Source organism: Lissotriton helveticus, assembly GCF_964261635.1.
Source record: "Lissotriton helveticus chromosome 1_1 unlocalized genomic scaffold, aLisHel1.1 SUPER_1_unloc_54, whole genome shotgun sequence".
In the NCBI taxonomy this organism is placed as follows: domain Eukaryota; kingdom Metazoa; phylum Chordata; class Amphibia; order Caudata; family Salamandridae; genus Lissotriton; species Lissotriton helveticus.
The window spans coordinates 470104-492496 of record NW_027611697.1 but is presented as its reverse complement, the minus strand read 5'-3'; the positions used below and the strand labels follow the sequence as shown (position 1 = coordinate 492496).

At 42.9% G+C, this 22393-nt stretch overlaps 1 protein-coding gene across 1 annotated transcript; it reads left to right on the top strand.

Annotated features, from left to right (window-relative positions):
• Nucleotides 1–10691: 10691 nt before the first annotated feature.
• Nucleotides 10692–13461, top strand: LOC144806226 (uncharacterized). The gene has a single exon (XM_078672627.1). It carries the CDS (start codon nucleotides 10971–10973, stop codon nucleotides 12015–12017), a length of 1047 nt encoding a protein of 348 aa, XP_078528753.1. The 5' UTR covers nucleotides 10692–10970; the 3' UTR covers nucleotides 12018–13461.
• The last annotated feature ends 8932 nt before the right edge of the window (nucleotides 13462–22393 follow it).

The window sequence follows — 22393 nt, the reverse complement described above, 5'->3', positions numbered from 1 at the left end:
GGCCTCAGAGACGCCGCCATGATGTTGTTTGGGGGGCGGGGAGGTCGGGAGCACGAGAGCGGTAGGAAGTAGTATCTTCGCTGCGCACATGCGCAGAGATGACGCGCGGTCCTGCGCACGCGCAGCTATGAGACGCCGTCACGATGTTGTTTGGGGGGCGGGGAGGTCAGGAGTACGAAAGCGATAGGAAGTAGTGTCTTCGCTCCCCACTTGCGCAGTGATGACTCGCGATCCTGCGCATGCGCTGTTATGAGACGCTTCATTATGTTGTTGGGGAGGTCAGGAGCACGAGAGCGATAGGGAGTAGTGTCTTCGCACCGCACTTGCGCAGTGATGACTGGTGGTCCTGCGCATGCACAGTTATGAGGGGGCGGGGAGGTCAGGAGCACTAGAGATAAAAAGAGGCCTTCCCTCAAGGAAAACAATGTCACCGACTGAGCTTTGATACACAGGGGCTGCGAGGCGCTACAGCGCCAATGTATGTGAGCAGAGACGAGTAGACGCAGGGGCCGCCAGCTCGGACTGGGAACCAATTCAACCACTTTGGGTCGAACGAGCCCTTCCTTGAACCCGAGCATCATTCCTTCCGGCTTCTTTCTGTGTTCAGCGGAAGGACCCTCCCCCCAGTGTCTGTGTAGCTATCTTCAGCTTCAGACCCTCACCGACCCCCCAGATCTGCCCCCACCCCCTCAGACTCCAAACCTGCCCTCCCCCCCCCCCCCCCAGACTCCAAACCTGTTGTGCTTTTTACTGCTCTCTGGGAAATCCTGCATGTTACTTTGCATTTCACTGCACACGGAGGTATTTACATCTTAATCTTTAATTCTGTGCACACTTTATTACTTGTAATACTGTATGAGACATCTTTGCACACTGGACTGCTTTTTACAATACTATGTGAAATCTGTGCACATTGTACGTGTTTATTACTTAACTATAAGAAATCTGTGCACATTGCATTGCTTTTCATGGCACTGTGAGGGATATTTACAGCTTAAAGAGGTAATCTGTGCACAGGGCACTGCTTTTTACCACACTGAGAAATCTTTGCACAATGTACTGCTTTTACTACACTCTGAGGACTATGTTCACAATGGACTGCTTTGTACTGCACTACAGGGGGGCATGCACAGTGAAAATGTGTACACTGCACTGTTGTTTACTACACTGGGAGAGATGCTTATCGCTGCACTGTGAGGAATCTTTGCCACCACTCTTCTTTACCTGCACATTTGAGGCAAATTTACATTCTCATTGTTGCTGAGATTGGACTCACGCACCCATCTACGCGCAGGCCGCGCCTGGCTGTGTCTGGCCAGAAAGAGGCACTTCTGCCTTGTACTCTGACAAGGAGAGTGTCCACTTCTCCTGCTTTGCCGTGGTCAGGAGCCTCCTCCTTTCTTCCTCTTCTTCCCTCTCTTTCTGTCTCTGTCTCGCTCTTCCTCACTTGCTGAATGAAAGCGTGACTTCAAGAAACGACGCTTACCCTCTCTTTCCTCTCTTTTCCTTCATTTGTTCCCCTGTGAAAGGGATCCAAAAGAGAAAAAAACACTTTTGCTGGAAATGTCGTCTAGTTCTCAAATTTTTCTATTCCAAAGTGCAGCCTCGGGATGGAAAGAAAAAAAGGTTCAAAATAAGAAAAATAACAAAGTAAAGCAAAACAGCAAAGTGGCCAGATTGCTTTTATTCACACCTAAACACATTAGCGCTACTTCACGGATTTTGCCAGTGAAACAGTACTTTCGTTTTCTCGTCTTTCTGTTGGTGTGTGGAGTGGAAAACGTTTAATGCAATCCTTAACCACTGTTTAGTTTATAAAATGTGTACCACAGCTCTGTGTTCAGAGATGTGGTCTTTTTAAATCATACTATTTACGTTTTGTAAGGATGTAAGCATATAAGCAATGGACATTGAAATGGGTCCCTTCCATGTGTTTACTTTTCAGGCAAAAACACGCTTTGATTTCTAAATAGTGAGTGTAAACGTTTTGAGGTAACCATGTTGTTCCAGTTTATATTACACATGCTTTACTTAATCTTGCATTCCCTACAATGTGTTCAGTTGGGTGTTGCAATTGCTTTGCGTGAAAAGTTGGTTCTAGAATATGTCAAAAATGTATGCAGATCAATATGTGGCCTGGAAAATTAAAGAACCATAATGCACAACGTAGATAGAGTGTGACCCTATCTGGGATGTGGAAATATTTTGCAAATCTAGTTGTTCAAGGGATAATAAGCTACATAAATCTACTAGCACTGCAAATAAATCAAAATGCCTGGCCTACTTCATAAATCAATTATACGGGCTTCCAAATAAATGTACCCCTTATGTGTAGTGCGGACTATGACGATATTGACTTTACACAGTGAAGCTTTTGCTTGAGGAAAAAAAGTTGTATAAAATTTCAGTGTCCGCTGTACTGGAAAATCAATATCATATATTTACATAGTATACATTTTAGCATAAGGTTTTGCAAAGAAATAAAATACAATAACAAGCATTTCAGACCCAAGCTGGTATTTACAAAACATCTGTGATCCAGCCGTAAGTCAGAAATGGACATACATGTTTGAGTGTATCTCAAGTACAGCTCTGTTTTCTCCGGCAATGTGAAGGTTAGCTTTTCTAATACATCAGGCAAGAGCAGGGGTGTGAGGAATCCTTTCTTAGGAGACAGTTCTGAAGATTTCATTTCAACTTACAGCAAAGTATCATCTCACAATGTGTGCAGGGTTCTCATTTGAATGACTGTGACATTGCAATACATAATGGCCATATAGAAAACTCATTGGTGTACCCCAGCCTGACCTCACTTGTGGGGCAAGCGGCGGGGTAGACAGGTTTATGACTGAGGTATCGCAGTCTTACCAACAGTCCCAAACAGAACTTACAGTGATACTTGGTGATGAGTTTATAGGATCGTCAACGAACAAGACCTCATTTTTTTTTTACAGTGGGTCAAGCAGAGCATTAAAACTTCCCAAAGGAGAGTGCTACGTGAGAGTCTTGGAGGGCTTGATTAGATCCCAGAGCCATTTCCATTGCCTGTGCTAGCGAGGCACAACTGATACGAGAACAAGTTGTGTAGCAATGCTCAAATATGAAATGGCTAAACTCGTGATTAGCCGCTATCAGGGCTAAGGAAGGGAAACTCTTATCAATCTTGTCTGTTCCAAGCAGGCTTTTGATGTTCCTTGGAACTAACTGTAAGGAATTCTGTCTATGGAAATTTGTTTTTATGCTTATGATACACCGCTGGATGAATCCTGCGTTATCAGTATGAACATGGTATCAAAAAGGAAGGCAGCGCCATCAAAACGACAGTGGTTGGAGCCGCAAGGTTTCACCGCTAATACTACCACAGAGCTGTGACAGAATTAGACTTCAGCATTAAATTTAACACAATGGGCCATATGCATGAACACATTTTCCCATAGACACAGAATGGGCAAAACCCTTTGAGGCATCTGGCCCAATGATTCCATCTTGAGTGGCAAGCATTTGTCATAATAGTCGTCCTCCAGTGAGAGCTATGTGCTTTGTAAGAAAATACAGATTACTGCCCAGAGTGTGTCCTGAACCATTCATGTCAGACAGAAACCAAAGATGCCTCGTCATCAGAACATCAAATGTTTTACCTATTACGGTTTAGAGTATGGTTTGGCCCAATTACTGCTCACTTACCAGTAAGGTGTTAAAAATTCGATCCTCAAGACTGGCTTTTCTTAACTCATGCACACTATGGTTTAGGCAGGAGCCAATGAATGCATGCAGAAGGCGACTGGCAGGAGATATCTCCAAGCAAAAAAAGCACAAATAGTCTAATGAATAAAATCACGCTGAAGCTGCTTAACATGCTCAAAAGAATCCCCGGCTGAAGAGCTATTTACCGGATGCTGGGGCATGTTACTGAGCTGGGTGCAGGGTAGGCGTATGAGAAGCAAACATACACAGTGGCCTGTGTATCGGTTTTACATTGAGCTGTGCACACATGCTTTAGCCTTTTGTCCCAGATGGTCATCCACGAGACAGGTGATGAGGTTACTTGGTGGAAGTGTGTCACTTTACTTGGTGGAAGGGTGCCACTTTACTTGGCGGAAGTGTGCCACTTTACTTGGTGGAAGTGTGCCACTTTACGCAAGAGGGGAAGACAGCATGGGCAGCTGTAAGAAAGGGTGGTAGGTTGAGTCATAGGGAGATAATATGGGGAGAAATGGAGATAGGGAACAGTGGGAATGTTGGGGCAAATACAAGAAGAGAAGTCACACAGGAAAGTAGCTTTGGGGGGAGAAAGTAATCTACACACACACCGTTTAGCATGAGGTGACATCAGTTTCCAACATCTAAAAAACTGAAAGCATCCTTTGTCTGGGTCAAGTGCATTTCAAACTGTGATGGTGTCTGACCAGGGACAGCAGCTAAAAACAAGTTTAACAACAAGGAATCCATCAAAGCCTGTGGCTTAATCTAGGGAGGGAAATGCAAGTGATTGTCTGATTCTTCCATTACAGAACATTATCCCACCATGCCTTGAGAGAGAGAGAGAGAGAGAGAGAGAGACACACACACACACACATGCACACACACGCACACACGCACACGTACACACACACACACACACACACACACACACACACACACACACCCTCCCGTCCCCCACTATTTATTCATTAAATGTAGGGCTTACACAATGAGCCCCTTGTTACTGATGGGTTCAGCAGGGAGATAGTGTTACCTTTGGGTTGGGGGTGGGGGTTACTGAGTGAGCCTTTGGTAGTCTAAGATTTGTGAATGGAGCCAGAGATTCTCTGCTAGAGATGGCTGAAGTTTCACAGTGGATGCTGCTGATGGCTTCGCGGTTACATGTGGAGCTACTGTTCGGCTGGTTCGAGAAGAGGGAGGGATGATTGCGAGTTGAGTTATAGATTTAGACATGATGAGGGAGCTAGACTGTCAACCAGAAGAATAGCAGCGGGCTTCAGAGCGGGGGAGAAGAGATGTGAGTTTGGGTCCTGGAGGCTTGGTAGTGAGGTTACACTGTCAGCAAGGTAAGGATTTCATTGGGTGCAAGAACAAGGAAAGGGTTGGACATGGCTACAGATGGATCAGGAGTTTGCTGTGGATCAGAAAAAGATATGAATACTAGATGTGGCTAAAAGTGTTGGGTTCCTTAGGCAATGCAGGGGCTCGTTTTGGTGCCTTTTTGGTTTCAACCCAGAGTTTATGGTCCCTGTGAAACACTCTATATAAAAGCATTCCTGTTGTTCTCTGGCTCCTATCCTACATCGAGCCTCTACTCAGAGCACTCTAATATTTGTTGCTTCTATATTTAGTTGCCTCTAACAAGACCGTCTGCTTGTATGTCTGTGCTTTGCAGACGGTATGTTTTGAGCTGATGAATAACTTCACTGCTGCCTGCTTCGAGGTTAAATCTTGCGATTTGAGGTCCTCTCTAAATGTTACAACCTTTGTGAGGTGTAGTTGATTGAGCACTTTAGAGGCAGCTGACCAAGAAGCCAAATCAACGTCCAAGGAAAGACTGTGAGACACAGGGAGGTGTTTAAAGTCTGAAAGCAAAGCACGTCTAAGCTTTACTGATGTGGGGGACTCCAGGGCCCTGTTAATCTATCAACATCAGGCCAGGAGAGGAACAGGGCACCTTCAGACTCACCACACTCCCTCCTCAAGTTCTATGTGACCACTGTTAAGAAGCCAATTGTATGCCCTGCATTAAAAAGGGTCTCAATCCTTTTTACATTTCTTCATTAGTGGTATATCTGAGGTAAACTTTCCTGATGTTGACCTAGTGTTGGCATACAATACATCATGCTAGGAAAGTTATACTCTGTTGGCTAGGTTAGCAGCTGTTAAATTTAAGCACCAAACTTCTAACATTGCTCAACTTAGCTACAGTGTGTGATCTTTGGCAAATGTTCAGAAAACTGTTTGCACTTGGATAAAGGCTTCCCCCTTTCCCAGGCAACTGTACATTGACATATTAAGTGTTTTATTGATTAGGAGCACACCACCACTTTGTTTAAAACAGTATTAAAATCAAGATTACAGAGACCGAAAGGTACTCAGAATAGGTCCCAGTGAGTGCCAGTGGGGCCGCTATCGTGTAAGGAGGAAGAATTACCATGTAGTAGATATCGGCAACAGAGGTTTCTTGCGCTCTCAAACGGTGAGCGTTTCATGTCCCACTATGTCTCAGACGCATTTCCTTGGGCATTATAAACCAAGTATTCATGATAATACATTTTATCCCACAGGGATCTCTGCTTTTTAGAATAATTTCCCTTGTTAGAAGATATCAGTCTCAATACTGGTTGATGCCTTGCTATGGGCTCCAGCCTATCCTGGAGGAACCCTGTTCCCACATAATCTGGTTACAGCTAGGTGAGTCAATTTGGAGTCCTCCATATGTTTTTGAATTAATTTTATTGGATAACACACACCATTCTTGAATGAGGCTTTCTTTCCCCCGTACAGGCTTTAGTTAATTTACTAGTCCTGAGGAAAACCTGCCGTGATTTGTATACACTAACACACCAGGGTCGAAACATCGACGACATCTTATTGGTCCATGATCGTGGTCAACCATCGCTAATGAAATGAATGATGAGATAGGGTGTATGTTGAGCCAGTTGACACAATAAGGATAGACATTTCTTTATGTGTTTCATGTACATTTTTTTGTGTTGTGTTGTATCAAGCATTTTTGCATGTTGTGTCATCAGTCACATTGTTCGATATTTGTGTGTCCGTGACAGCCATATATGAAGAAAATTGTGTATGTTATTTGAGTATATGATTTGGAATATACAAAATATTTATTAGTTATTCATGTGTTGTCTAGATTATTATTGATTGTACCATGGGTGTGTTAAATATTGGTTTAATATAGGGCCACATTCGATCTATGTTGTGTATATTGTTTAAATAATTTTTGAGACCATATATTGATCTGCATACATTGGTGATATATTCTAGACACCATCTATTCACACTAAGGAATTGCGACATACAACAGAACAGCTTTATCCCTTTATAGAAAGTTTGCATTTTCCTGCCCTAGCCATTTGGTGCCTGCAACCTGTCTCTGGTCACATGACTGGGTGAAGTTGGCAGTGGGGCTTTCTATATTCCTCCTACACAGTCACAAATAATGGGAGCGAACGTTTGACTGGATGGGCCATCGCTAGCAGGATGGGAGGAAGCAGCTGGGCCCAGCCTCACTTACACCTGAATAGGTTGTATCCTGTGTGCACACAAAGGTCTGCATACTCCCTAAAGTTTAGTGTGGAGCCACAGTAGGAAAAACAGGGCATCTGTGTACTTCAAGGGCAAGCGTCATGAAGCTTCTTCCCACTTCAAAGGTGTGTGTATAAAAGAACCATCTCTGATACCACTCCTTCAGTATGCTTCTGAACCTGTGGATACTGTGCCAGGAAGAAGGGCTGCTGTGCTGCTGAAGGTCTGCCTCTCTGCTGGACTCCTGCATATCTGTGCATACCTGTTGCCTACTGCCCTCTTGCCTGAGTAGGAAGGACTGGACCTGCATTGCTTGAACCCAGAACCCAGAGTGACTCCAACGGCTGGTTGGCTGTCCTCCTGAACTGAAGCCTCGGGGACATAACATGCTTTCAACAACCCAACCTTGCATCTGCACTTGGACTCTACCATCTGCGATTCTTTCCTGCCAAGTTCTGTCAACCAAGTCCAGGACACTTTGAAGTGGGCCTAAGGTACTCTGCTAGCCTCTGTGGATCCAGAAGAACCAACACATCTCTGCTGTGCGGCTCAAACCCAAGCGGAGCCAACCCATCACTGCACTACATGGATCGGAACCGCTGCAAAAAAACTGCATCGAAGCCTGAGACTGCATCAGAACGGCCGCTGTGTGACACATCCCCTACACAGGCCCTCACATCCCCCACCGACGGCAGCCTCAGCGATGGACTCCGCAGCACAGCCCCACAGCTCCTCTGAACTGATACAGCTCACCAACTGCGCAGCACATCTCCGACTTGGACTTCGCATTGCAAGCCGTCATTGATGATGACGCAACAGAACCTCACAGTGCAGGCACGCCACATCTCCGTTCCGATGCACCGCCTCAGCTGCACGACTCATGTTCTACGCGGATCCACAGAAGGCTCCGCAAAGTGGATTTAAGGTACTCTGTTCAGCAAGCATAACTGGTCCCTGTAGCCGACACATACTCTGTAGCGGTCAGCCTGAACATGTTACTGTGTCCCGGTCTGCCGTGACCAGATAGCTTCAGCAAGTACTTTACTCTTTTGGCGCCATTTACTCTAAACACTTTAATGTTCAATATCTCCAGTTCTACTAATTCAATTTGTGTCATGCTTTATTACATTTAGCTTTATTTGTATAAGCTGGTGTAGGATCTTTTTGTGTGGTGTTTTCACTGTTTTTCTAACAACCCCCCACTGTCTGATTATGGCATGAAGCTGTTGTTTTCCTTTGCAACTCGGCAGTTATTTTCCAATTACCTGGCCGCATCCCTAGTCGCTGGTCTGTTCTGTATGTGACCTTTGTATCCGCACAGTAGGCCATCAAAGAGGTATCTAAATATATCTCTGTTCCAACTTTTTAATGAGGCTTTGCTGGATCAGTGCCCCACCATGATCCATTCCCCACTATGCTGCCTCTACAGAAATGGACACTGCCAGTACACATTTAAGCAATTTATGCTTTTGAGTCAGTAGATGGCTACTAATGTTTAGACGGCCCTGCCAGTTGTACTCCAGTTCTGTTAAAGACATTAAACGGGGCTGGCTCAGTCAGGAGTACTCTCTTCAACCCACCATCGTAGTTACCGTCCATGCATACCCTCATAATTGCATAATCAATACATCCTTTGGAATTAAGCCCCTTCTTACGGAGAACATGGGCCTTTCTTATCAAAATCAATCAAATATTTCTGAATAAGACAGATATAGAACTGGAATGAATTATTGGAGTTTAGAGTATAAAGATCATTAATTTTAAAGAAAACAATAAGTCTGACCTTTCAGGCTGGTGTTGCTCAATGCGTTCAGCGTCTGAGAGCTGCTGCCTTCGACCACACATCGTGTTGCTTATCATCTGCTGTATCTCTTGTAGTTTGATCAGTTTTCACAGGCAACAGGGAAACTAGTGCTACGTGCCACAAATTAACTTACCCAGAAACATTGTAAGACTGCCATAAAGTTAGATGCAAAGCTAAAGTGCACACTTCTTTGGCCCTGTATGCTGGTTAGTGCACCATGTCCCTCATGTAACTAACCCATCAACATCACCCTCCAATGTGGCACCATCAGTTTATCTGCTCTTCTGACAACACCATTTACCTTGGACAACTGTATGTATTCATGCTGCTCAATTTATCTGCCATTCTTAGCTAAGCACAAAGGATACATTTGTTTTGTTTTTCTCAACTAATCAGCACATTGGACGTCCACAACCATTGGGCCTCAGCAATTGCTAAACCTCAAATAGATTACCCGCTTGCCAAAATCATTTCATCAATACCATTTTCACCTTCAGTAATCCGCATTATAAGTTTCCAGACCAGGTACATTACACCATAAAATAAAAAGTATCAATGAACCAATGCCATACAGCATATTGTAGGAGCAGGTAATGAAGCCAGCCAGATCCATGTACACAAATATTCGATGAATGCCACAACACTGTGAGCTGCAGCCTACTGCCTTAGGTCTTCTGTCCATCTCTTACTCCAAGTGCTGTTCTCGTTTAAAACAAATCTTGACTATATGCAGCTACAGAAAGCTGTAACTACGCAAGTGTTCTTTCTTTACTAATTTACTCTACGAACACTGGTAAATCAACACATTTTCTGAAATAAATAAGTTGTGACATGTTCAACTGAACGTTTATTGAAATATCTGTTTATAGTGAAATAACCTTGATAAGTTTCAAAGATGGTACAGCAGAGATGTTTTTATGGCCAGTTAAATATTGTGCATGCAAATTCCATTATCTTTCCATGTAGTAATTTTAATTTTTTTACATTCAACAGACAAAAACCCTTGAATGCACAAAATGTTTATGAATAAAGAAGAGAATGATGTAAATCTGCAAAAACAGCCAGAGTAAATAAGCTCCAATATTAAAGAAATCCTTCACGTCCGAGACAGAGGACCCCGAGCATAAACTAACAGATCCTGGAAGAAGCAGTCAAGGGCAGTTCAGTGGATGTAAGAGTCTGAGTTGTGCACCTCCACGCAACAAGACGAAGAAAAGAACTCTAGAGAATTAAGGCAAACTACCTCCTGTAGACAAGTCCAATAACAGCATTTTATCATGAGATCTGTAGGATGTGGTTACAGCAATGCTTTGCTGTCCACAATTATAACAACCCACCTTTCAGTGCTGTAGGTGTACTGCAAACACATTCTAACTAAACAACCAGAGAAAAGCACAATGGAGTGGAGCCAGACAACTGAAGGGTGAAGGAAAGACAAGTTCTACTGTCTACAATACAAACTTTTTCCCAATTTGTTGTGACCAGTAGGATGATTAATCTTTATCCACAAGCACGCAACACCATTATTGAATCTAAAGACACAATCACCCACTAAGAAGGGCATTTAGTGATAATTGTACTTTGTTAAATCCGAAAGAACATTTCTGAAATATCAACCATGTTGGCCCATCCGGAAAAGCAGTCATAGGATGAAGAAAAATATATACCTGATCCAAAGAAAGAAAAATCTTACACATCCAGCGAAAGCTTTAGTTTGTCATCACTACTAAAGTGCCGTCAGCAAACGCACACCGAGGAAAAATCATTCAACTGCAGTGAATGTGTGAAGAGCTTCATTCAATTATCAGGCCTACAAAGACATTTACAAAAACACGCAAGGGGAAAATCTTACCATTGCAATGCATGCGGAAGGAGTTTTAGTGACTCCTCAAAGCTAAGGATTCATCAGAGAATGCACACAGGGGAAAAACCATTCAAGTGCAATGAATGTGAGAAGAGTTTTAGTAGGTTATCAACCCTAAAACAGCATCAGAGAACACACACCGGGGAAAAGCCATATCACTGCAATGAATGTGGAAGTAGTTTTAGTCAATCGTCAACATTAAGGAAACATCAGCGAATACACGCAGGAGAAAAACCTTTCATATGCATTGAATGTTTGAAGAGCTTTAGTCAGTTATCACACCTACAAAGCCATCAACGAAAACACACAGGGGAAAAACCATATCATTGCAGTGAATGTGGAAGTAGTTTTACTGAATCGGCAAAACTCAGGATTCATCAGCGGACACACACAGAGGAAAAACCATTTAAATGCACTGATTGTGGTTGTAGTTTTAGAGAATCCACAACATTAATAAATCATATGCGAACACACACAGAGGAAAAACCATACCATTGCAATGAATGTGGAAGCCGTTTTAGGAACTCCTCATATCTCAGGATTCATCAGAGAACGCACACAGGGGAAAAGCCATACAAGTGCAGTGAATGTGTGAAGTGCTTTCGTCGGTTATCATACCTACAAAGCCATCAGCGAACACACACAGGGGAGAAGCCATTCAAGTGCAATGAATGTGAGAAAAGTTTTAGTCAATTGACAAACCTAAAACAGCATCAGAGAACTCACACTGGGGAAAAACCATATCAGTGCAGTGAATGTGGAAGTAGTTTCAGTAACTTATCAACATTAAGATATCATCAGCGAACACACACCGGGGAAAAGCCATTCAAATGCAGTGAATGTGAGAAGAGCTTTAGTCAATCGGCACACCTAAAACAGCATGAGAGAACTCACACTGGGGAAAGACCATATCAGTGCAGTGAATGTGGACGTAGTTTTAGTAAATCTTCTACATTGATGACTCATCAGCAAACACATACAGAGGAAAAGCCAAGTGCAGTCAATGTGAGAGGACCTTTTGTCAACTATCAAACCTACAAAGACATCAGTGAATACACACAGAGGAAAACCCACTCAAGTTCAGCTAATGCTTGAAGAGCTTTTGCTGATTTTCACATCTACAAAGCACCAGTTTTTGCACACAGGAAAAACTATTCAAGTGCAGTGAATGTGTGAAGAGCTATAGTTAGTCATCACTACTACATAGGCCTTCAGCAAACACACCCAAGGGAAAAACATTCAAGTACATTGAACAAGTGAAGACCTTTTTCTGATTATCACCCCTTTAATCCTTTGAATACCATAAGCAAAAACTCACCTTAATGAAACGAGCATAGAAGTAATCCTAGAGGTGCAGCAAAAACGCAAACATTTAAGGCCATCAACATCCTGTCTGTGAACATACTCAGGAATAAAAAATTGCAGTCCTTTTGAGATAAAGGAATTACTCAAAATAATAAAATTATATGGAATCTTCGAATACCAGATTATAAAAAGTTGGTGATAAAAGACTGGATTGGTAAGAAAGAAGAAAAAACAGATATTTGTAAAATTATAAAAGTGTCTGTTCTCAGCGATTGTTCATTTCTTTAAACCTAGGAAAAAAATACAAAATACCAGCAAAACATACTGGGAGACGAGCACAATGTGAACTAAAATAAAATACCCATTGTTTGTTTTATTTATTTAGGTATAGTTAGAAAGAAAAACATCCAAGTACATCTGATCATCCAATAATGTGAACAATGCTTGGACTAAAAAGGGTCATTAAAAACTAGTTTAAGGGATTAGTTAATAACCCTATAAGCCCAGCACACTAAAACTAATTTAACAAGCACATACTGGTGGAAATTCATAGCTGGTTCGGGTGTTAGGTTATTTTGCGGAACATTGCTGGTTCTGTGGCCGCATCTAGAGAACAGTGTCCAAAAGCAGGAGAAGTGAAAGTGTGAAAATATGAGCTGCAACTCTCAGGCTTGATGCGTTCAGTTATGGTATGTTATGCCAACTGTATTTGCAAGACACGCTGATCACCAATTGAACAAAAACAGGCTCTGATGGGGAGGGGGAGTTCCTTCTGGTCTTGGGGGCGATTGGGAGAAGACATATCTGGGAGTGAGGTGATGCAGGGATGTGGTTGCGGAGTCGTCCAGCTCATCTGTGTTGCCTATTATGGGTATGGAAGTGAATGTGGTCGTTGAGCTACGCAAGGACTAAGATGTGGTGTGCCTTTGTAGGTGAATGTGGGGGGATTGAAAGTGGTGCACTTCTAGATGGGGAGTCAGTGAGGGTGATGTGTGTCCATGGATAGAGATTGCGTATGAGTCTGCTGCTGTGGTTTGAACCGCTTGATATTTGTTGGTGAACTTGGTGGTTGTACCTGCATAGGGGGTGTTGCCGTAGTCTAGTCTACTGGTGAAGAATGCTTATCTGACACTCCTGCTGCTGTCTAGTGAGATCCGTTTGAATATTTTTCTGAGCATCTTGACAGTGTGGAAGCATGTAGCTGCTACTGTGCTGTCCTGGCTGGTCATGGAGATTTGGCTATCGATTGGGATACCCGTTTCCTGGCGTTGTGGTTGGAATGGATGTAGGGCCTCTGGTGCTGGGTTACCTGGCCAGGGTCCAGAGAGAGGTGTACTTGCCGGACAGTACCACTTCAGATTTGTCAGCATGTAGCTTGAGGCCGCTTTTTTTCATCTATTATGCTATGTTGGAAATGCACATAAGGAAGGGCGATTGTGTGATCGATGTTTCTTCTGAGAGGGAGAGTATGAGTTGCATATCATCTGCTCTTGAGATAATGCTGAAGTCGTAGGACCATACGATGGAGGCCAGTGGAGCAATGTAGACATTGAAGAGGATGGGACTCAAGGAAGAACCCTGTGGCAGTGCCCAATATATGTCTTCCCACCCATGATGCGGGAGAAGTGATGCTCATTTCCATCATCACATGCATCTTCTAATGCACGAGCCATAGGTGTACAACATCGAGCGGGATCCTTGGGAGATTTGCTGGCTTACCACTATGTAAATTATTCACAATTAGAATTTTAAAAGTATCTTTTTTACAGAGAATCACTCATCCAAATCCGAACTGGTGAAAGAACAGAACTGGTGCATGATAGCAAAATTATTGATAGGAGAAAGGGCTGTTGAAAAGTTTAGTTCTCATTTGGTTTCTAAAAGCTTGACAGCTAGGGAGAGATTGCATCTTGAGCAGTAAAGAATTCCAGCTCTGAAGAGCTAGAATCCAGAACTATCGACTCCCTACTAGACATTTCTGGATTCTTGGCACTGGAAAAGAAATCGGGATTCAGAAGAGAATGAGCACAAACGATACTGAGTCTTGACACAAATGATATTCAGGCTTGTGTTTACATGCAAAGAGGAACCCTCAATTTATGAGCTCTGCCAGTGTTTGAATGGACTTACAAAGTATGTGCTGCCTCGTGTGCAAACAATAAACTTTATTATGCAGCTGGGGCTTCCTCAGACCACAAATAAGATAGACCGCAGCATTCTAAATAATCTGAAGTGCTCTTTTGTGTTGCTGGAGCCATCAAATATGCAGTGTTCTCATAGCCTAGGCTTGCATAGAGGAAGGAGCTCACCAATATTATATGCAAATCAAATTAAAGGAAAGGGCAAATCTTCGGGAGCCGAAGATGGTAGAAACTAATGCCTTGCACTGAGTTCATTTTAGCGAAGTGCTGAGTTCAGGAAGTTCTTCCTGGCATCGACCACCATCACAACCACCCAGTCAGTGAGGAATAAGACACATGACTGGTCTTCAGTACACCCATCCTTAAAAATAACACACTACAGGGGTCTGTACCAGGATCAAACTCACTTTCCTTTACGTTAACAGGAACCATTTTTAAACTCAACTGTACATATTTAGGAATAAGTGGCTGGTACGGCCATTAGTGGCATAAAGAATTTGAATCCAGACACTTTTAAATCTCTACTAATAAAGCACAACCAAACATCCGACCACGGCCCATGCAAGGACATCCAAGAGCCTTTAAAAACACACTACGGAGGCGTGTACCAGGATCAAACCCACCTTACATTCAAATTAACATGAACTAAAATATGATCCAGTAAAAAGCAATCACGATGCTATGCAATGTACACGATGATGATTAGATTTTACATATTAATAAGAAATCTATGTTTTTTTTAAATGTAATAAAGCAAAATAATGTCTTTTAGTTCATGGTATTTCACTGCTGATTGTGTAGAAAGAGGTGTTAAATGAGATGTGTTCCCTAAACTATAAAGATAATGTGCGATGTCAACAAGGAGCCTAGTTTATTTGGCAATAGAGGGGTCCTATCTTGACAGCATGACAGCTTTCAGCAGGAGTCTGACACAAGTGATAACAAAGTGCACCATTCTCACCAGTGTGCCTGCTTTCTGAGTGAGAATAGGTTCTTTGCCTAATATGGTACTACCTTCTCTCCGTATGTGTTCATGAAGCGAGACGTGCTGCTAGTAATGCTGTCCACCTTCTACCTGCGATCCTATCTGTTTACTGCCGACTGCTTTGTCCTAGTGTCCACCTGCGATCCTAACTGTTTGCCACCATTGTTTGCTGAAAGAAGGGTATGGGGACTGTAGTGATGCCTTCTTGTAACTAAAGATCTTTCACAAACATCTCAGGTGTTGAAACGCACTGTTGAGAATATCAGCTCTCCCTCTACCTCAAAGTGAATATTAGTTTACACTGGCAAACATTTTCCAATTCTTTGTCTCAGGTTTGCTCGCTGCCCCTGTTGCTCTTTTCTTGTAACATATAGGGGTGGGTGACGAATTCCACCTCATCGGCAGAGTTCACTGAGCTTTGCCCATGGATCGTAGAGTTCTGAAAAACTACACAAAGCCGCACAGGGCTGAGTTTTCCCTACTGCGCGGCATGTTGCGTCATCTATAAGAGTTTACACGGACTAGGTCCTTCTTATCTGGCAGAAAAATTTGTGCCATATAATTCCGCCCCTACCCTCAGATCTAGCAACCAGCTCCTCCTCCGAGTGCCTATGGTAAAAAAGACAAGACAGGGTGGCAAATCTCTGTCAGTGGTGGGTCCTGTTCTATGGAATAAGCTTCCTCATATGCTCAGGCAATGTTCGAACCACCTGACTTTCAGGAAAAAGCTGAAAACTTTCCTGTTCCAGAATTAGCACAACTTTAAATGACTGCTCTCTTCCATCTGCTACTGGTGTTTGTGCGCAGAGATACTCCTTCGGGAGTCGATTCAAGCGCGGTATAAACCCACAAATAAATAAATAAATAAATGCGGCTTGAAAGTATAATAAATTACCTGCTTATAGTAACTCACCTTGTTAGCTGCTTATACTACTACTGTAGAGAAGTGCTTTAATTTTGAAAGTGTATCCTAAATTTATAATGCCTATCTCTTTAAAATGTGTGCTCTAAAGTGACATTATGATGTTTCAAATATTCCAAACACTGTTCCTCTCGTCCATCTTCTTATTTTGGAATAACAACTAACGGTGTACTAGTGCTCATTGTATCCAGTTTACGTCCTTCCTTTCTTTAAGCCTACACATTTCAACGCAGCAGAGCACATTTCACCTTCTGACAAAGGCAGTGTGTTGTCTCATGTAGTGACCGTGCACAGTTAATGGCCGTTAAGGGGAAGCTTATAACCATTGCTCGCACTAATTGCACTAATCGCACTAATTGCTCAGTTGAATTCCCTAGGTGAAAATGAACAATGGTTGGCTCTTGTAACATGTGGATGAATCGCAGTGTACTACGATGTATTACATCATGAGTATTAGAAAAAAAAAACTATTTATGGGACACAGTGAAGCATAAAAGCCAGTCTATATCTCATCGAAGCTAGGAGCGAATTCGCTTAACACCATCACATGTTGTTATTAAAATGTTACAGATTACAATGACGAGTTGCAATTCAGTCAAACTGACCATCTCATTTAAATGCTGTACCTCTGTTACTATTGTAAATATCTTAAGCTTCCTAGCGTCTTACAGAATGGTGATCACACATAGATCGACCATTGTGTATAGCAGGCTTTATCGATGGGAAGCCCGCAGGGAAGTATCCATTCATTTAACTATTATGAAAAGAATAAAGATAAGTAGAACTCCTTTAGCGAAATATCAAATGTTATGATATGGTAATGTAATCTTTATTGTGTTAAATGCTTGGCTGAGAATCCCGATTTTTCTCTGATGGGTCGATTGGCAAAATTGACCATTCTTTTGCGTTTCAGATAGCAATGCTTTGGATCTTTCTCGCTAGACAATGTTCTCCTGGAGTTCTTTTCTCACTTTCTAGCTGTAAAAAACATTTTTTAACACCAGTGGATTACCCCGCCTTTCCCAAGCATCCAAATCTCTGTGTAGCTCGATGTCTTAAAGAGTAGAAAGCTTGAGCATCGGGTCTCTGAACACTTGAATCGCAAATCCTTATTTACTTTAGGAGACGTCATTGTCCTGTATCCTCTGCTACTCTTTCCAGATGCTTTATGTGGTCCATGCAACAATCTAGAATTTCAGGGGTCATTCTTTTAGGGCGGCCCATGGCTTTCTAAGATTTTGCAATAAGAGAACATTCTCAAAGCAGCTAATTGGTTGTTGGCCTCCATTTTAAAAACTCTCTATTGCAAACCAATTGTGCATGATTCTGCAATGAAGTAGCTTTAAAATAGCATGATTGGGTTCTCCAGTCTTCCGATAAGATCCAGATTTCCCCAGTTTTAATGATGGGAAGTTGTTATTTCATGAAAGAAACTTAGACGACAAGCTTTAATTTTGTCGATAGTGGTCTGTGTCTCCGTTATATATATATATTGTCCCTCCCAATTTAGTTCTCTTATGCAGTGATGCTGAACTTGTGGTCCGAGGAGCCATTGGAGCCTGCTGCGCCTGCTCAGTGGGTCAGTGACTGTTTTTACAAAATTAAAGAATATAAGAATGAATACATTCTTATTAATAAAGTATGTTCAAATAAAGAAGGAAAACTGACAATTTGAAAACGTTTTCAATATTTGATTGTGAATTAAAGAAAAGATTTGAATAGTTGGGATTTTGGTGATTGCGTGTTCCAATATTTTTGAGTATTGTTTTGAGGTCATAGAATTGTCTTAGGCCAGGGAAATCCCTGGCTTTCAATAATAACTCAGTGGGCACCCTGGATTCGAGTAATGATTCAGTGGGGGTCCTCAAAAGTTCAAGAACCACTGCTCTAATGTGTTGCATCTTTAACATTTTCCTCAGAAAAAGTGCTATTTAGGAAAATGGAAGCAATTGGGAGAGCCTGAGTCAGTGGCCCGACATGTACTTCAACCAATCCAGCCGGTATAACCCTGTCATCTTGCTTCAAAGAGTATTTATTACATCTACTGTTAGAGACTTAAAAAGGATTCTAAGGTGTTTTTGGGGGATACAGTTTGTTTGCTTTATGTACTTCACAATGTAAGGTTCAATTTAGAGAGAAAGCTCATCAGGAAATCTTCAATCACAAAAATACAAATACGTTTTTTTACCTGAAAATTGTTCACAGCTGACCTTAGGCGCTTCTGCGTGCACCGATACTCCACTGTTCCGGGTTCTTCTCTTCCGCCTTCCAGTGACGTGGGATTGTTCTCCCGTTGTATGGTTATATGGTTATCACAGACAATATTATTTTCCCAAATAGATAACTAGACACACAGCTGTTGAGAGATCCCAACACATTCACCTCTCTACCTCTGGCCCATATACAGCATGTCGTTATCCTTCAGAAAACTTGGGAAAGTGCCAATTCATCAAAACAACAACTTGGCTAACATACATGCTACTGTCTCTATGATAGCTGCCTTTCAAGGTCTTAGAGTGAATGTGGAAAGTAAACCCAGTTGACATATTTTCATCATGCTGGTTCATACCAGTTATGTCTCAGAGTGATGGAAAATCCACCAATATAGGGTATAAAATCAGTGGGCAACACTATATATACACCTCATGAATTGTCCACTCCATTAGAGAGGTCTTCGCCACAGGTCATCGCAAGAGCTCCTGTCAGACTGCCGCAGCATCCATTCTTCTTCTGAGAGCCAATACAGAGAGGAGCAGAGCTGAACCCTGCTGATGTATGTTTTCCTTTCAAGGAGACACTCTTTCTCGACTGAAGTCTGACAGTCACAGCTTCTCCAACGTGAACAGGTATGCAGTGTGCGGACTCCCAGAATCTCCAGAGGCAAGTTAGTTACTCCATACTTTCTTAGTGTAGCACACAGAAGTAGTCTTCCGAGTGCTAAGCTCCTGGGAACATTCCAATCTTGTTATAAATGTTTATATTATTCTTGCTTCTCGTAACATACATTAGTGCTGTCTAATTTTATATGTGTGGTTTTGCTCATGTACTAAGCAACAGGATGAGAGTTGAAATAAACACTTTCAAACAATAATATAGTCTTTTCTTTTTACTGTAGTTGTGCGTGCTATTCTAAAGAGCAAAAGTACCACTGCTTCCCTGACCCATTACAGAACTGTTAGTATCCCAAAAGGCATGGACAACACACTAGCACTTATGCCTGGTGGGGATACAATAACCTGGAATTCTGTTTAAGCGATGGAGCACTGAACTCAGTCAAGGCACCAGTGGGTGTGAAGGTCAAACCCTCTAGAGTGAGGCCAGAGCCCTAGTTTATTGAGGTATCACAAACAATATCTTTAATCCAAAAAGAGACAGCTAGATAAACAGCATCCTATGTTTCACTGTGCTTTATGTAAGACCGTGTTTTCAAGACCATAATAAAGACACAAAGAAAACATTTTATAAACAAAATAGTGTAAATTATCACCCAATAAGAACACAAAAACCAAAAATAAATATATGATAATGGCATCCAATTTATAGATTATAAATGTGCAATGTATTGTCACCTGATTATATTGCTTACTAATGAGAGATTTTTTTAAATCTGTCCACATTTCTTTCCATTATTCTCTTAGTAAAATATGACACTCAAAGTTATGTCACCCTATTTGTGTCTGCTAAATATATTTCCATTCATATTTAATATTACACCATAAAGCAATTGACCTAAACAATAATATATTTTGCCTAATCTCTAAATATCCCTTGAGGAATCTACACTCTATGAACACACGATGCAGCTTGTCTTCTCAATCCGCAGCAAAGAACCTCTCCCCTTCAAATGGCTCTGTGAGCTGCATCCATGTTCCAGTCTTTAAGGTACAGATTGTGCCTAGAAGCTATGGAAGCGCACCTTGCCAATGCTCTAGATCTAACCACATGAAAGGAAATATCTGTCCCCTCTCCATTCTTTTATGAGAAGAAGAAGCTGATGATGGAGAAACATTCATCCTTTTACAAGACCGCATCCCCATGATGGCTCCAACAACAATCAGCAATTTGCCAAGTCAGGAATGCTGCAGCACAAATCCTCAAAACAAGAGTATCATCCAGGAAAGAGACTGATATACCTGCACTCTGGCCTTTAAACGGAAAGGTGGTCATACAGGAATGCTCATTCTCACCCTCTGAAGTTGAAAGCCTGCACATGTGTGGACTCCTCTCCTCCTGCGCATGCGCAGGAATCGGGCACCCTTCCATTACTGCCACAATCAAAAAGCACCCAATCTGTGTACCTGGGCCTCTTCCCTCCGTGTCCACAACAACCGGAAGAGAAGGATCCCAAAACATGCAGGACCTGACACTGCCCCCTCTACACAGGAGGTTCAGGCATCCTGTAGTGCAGGAGGAAGCCCCTGCGAGCCCTGCAGCCGAGGGATCACCTCTCCTGAAAAAGCACAAGGATTATGCCTCCAACATCTCCTGCTCTCATCTCATCAGGAGCCAGGGAAAAGAAAACAGGAGGATTCTGGGAATGCCTTCCTATTTATGGCACCCAGGAGGATGGGCGGGGTTTCATCTCAGAATTGTCATGTGTTTTGCTGCCTGTCTTGGAGTGGGTTCACCTAAAAATGTAATGATGAGGACGAGGGACGTAGGGGTGATGAATGATAGATAGCCAGGCCTAGCACAATGCTTTGTTTTAGAAGAGTGGGGGGATCATTAATGTAAGTCATCAACTGATAAGCCAGGATTTGTTTCTCACGGCTGCTTCACCCGTGATGGTCTCAAGGAGCTGTGGGGTCCTGCTGCAGGAAGACGTTGCCTGTTTCTATTGGTTGAGCCTCCAGGTCTTGAGGTCCTTCCTGAACTATTGGAGAGATGGTGCTGCTCTGAGGTGCAGGGGGAGGATGTTCTAGGTCTTAGCCGCAAGGTGGAGAAGGAGTGGCCTCTGCTGTTATCTTGGCCGATGTGCCGGGCAGCTACTAGGGGGAGGGATCCAGAACAGAGTTCCCTAGTAGACTGGTGGAAATTTCAATTGTTTTTTGCGGTCAGCTGGTCCCTCGTCGCTTAGTGCCTTGTAAGCGTGGTGAGGAAAAGTGTTCTTCTGATCGGCATCATTTGTACTGGGACTCCTTCATTGCCATCTCGTGTCAAACACTTCCACACGACCCATCTGGTCATTTCTGCTGATGCCTGAGGAAATTCTAACTGGCACGATACAAACCATCTTGCAGCCTGCATTTCTGCCCAGGAACTGTCGCACATCCAACCCCCCTGTTCTTTGAAGTTCACCAGAAAGCCACGAGACACTCACACCCTGTGTAAATGATTTGTTTTCCATCTCCTGCTCCCAGCCTGGTAAACATCCTTGACACCGTGATCAGGTTATCTGGACAATGGTCTGACTGCTGTGCCTTGATCAGGGTGATTAAACAATGACCTGAAAGACCGGGCTTTGATCAGGGTGATTGAACAATGACCTGAAAGACTGAGCCTTGATCAAGCCGAGTGAACAATGATTTGTGTACCGAGCCTTGACCAGGTCCCCATCTACAAACATCGTCTGGATCTGGTTATCAACTGCAAACACTTTCCTGATTGAACAATGAGCTAACGGCCAAAAGACTGGAATGAAAAAGTATAAAAGGCTTGTAAGCTGCGGAGTAAAGCAGCAGTCTCCTCTGTCTTGTTTCTGACGAGCTTGGGGCTCTGTTCTATAGCCCGGGCTATTTGAATAAATCTGGGTTCCTCCTGCAGACGAAGGCTCCTGTGTCCCTTTTTACTACGTATGAAGGGTATGAAAGGCTTGGGCTGTTCCCCCGCCACCGAGACCCAGTAAGTGGGTTATTCCACTTCTTCAAAAGGCGCCCGAACAGGGACTCCACGAGCAAGAAGGTCAGACCCAGTGGATGTGAGGAGGTGCATGGAGAGACTCCGACGGAGGTACCCTACCCGAGGGATTCTTGCAATCCGGTAAAGCGAACGACTCGCCTGCTGTTCCTCCCCACATGGTCTGGGCCACATGACCGCGTTCTCGCTGGAGTCCCCTAGCAAATAATTTCTGGAGCAGGACACAGCCCTATGTCCGCAGAAGAGAACTACCCCTGTAGGG

Excerpts from the sequence above, each read along its gene's own strand:
- LOC144806226 (XM_078672627.1), top strand. The coding sequence starts at position 10,971 with ATGCACACAGGGGAAAAACCATTCAAGTGCAATGAATGTGAGAAGAGT.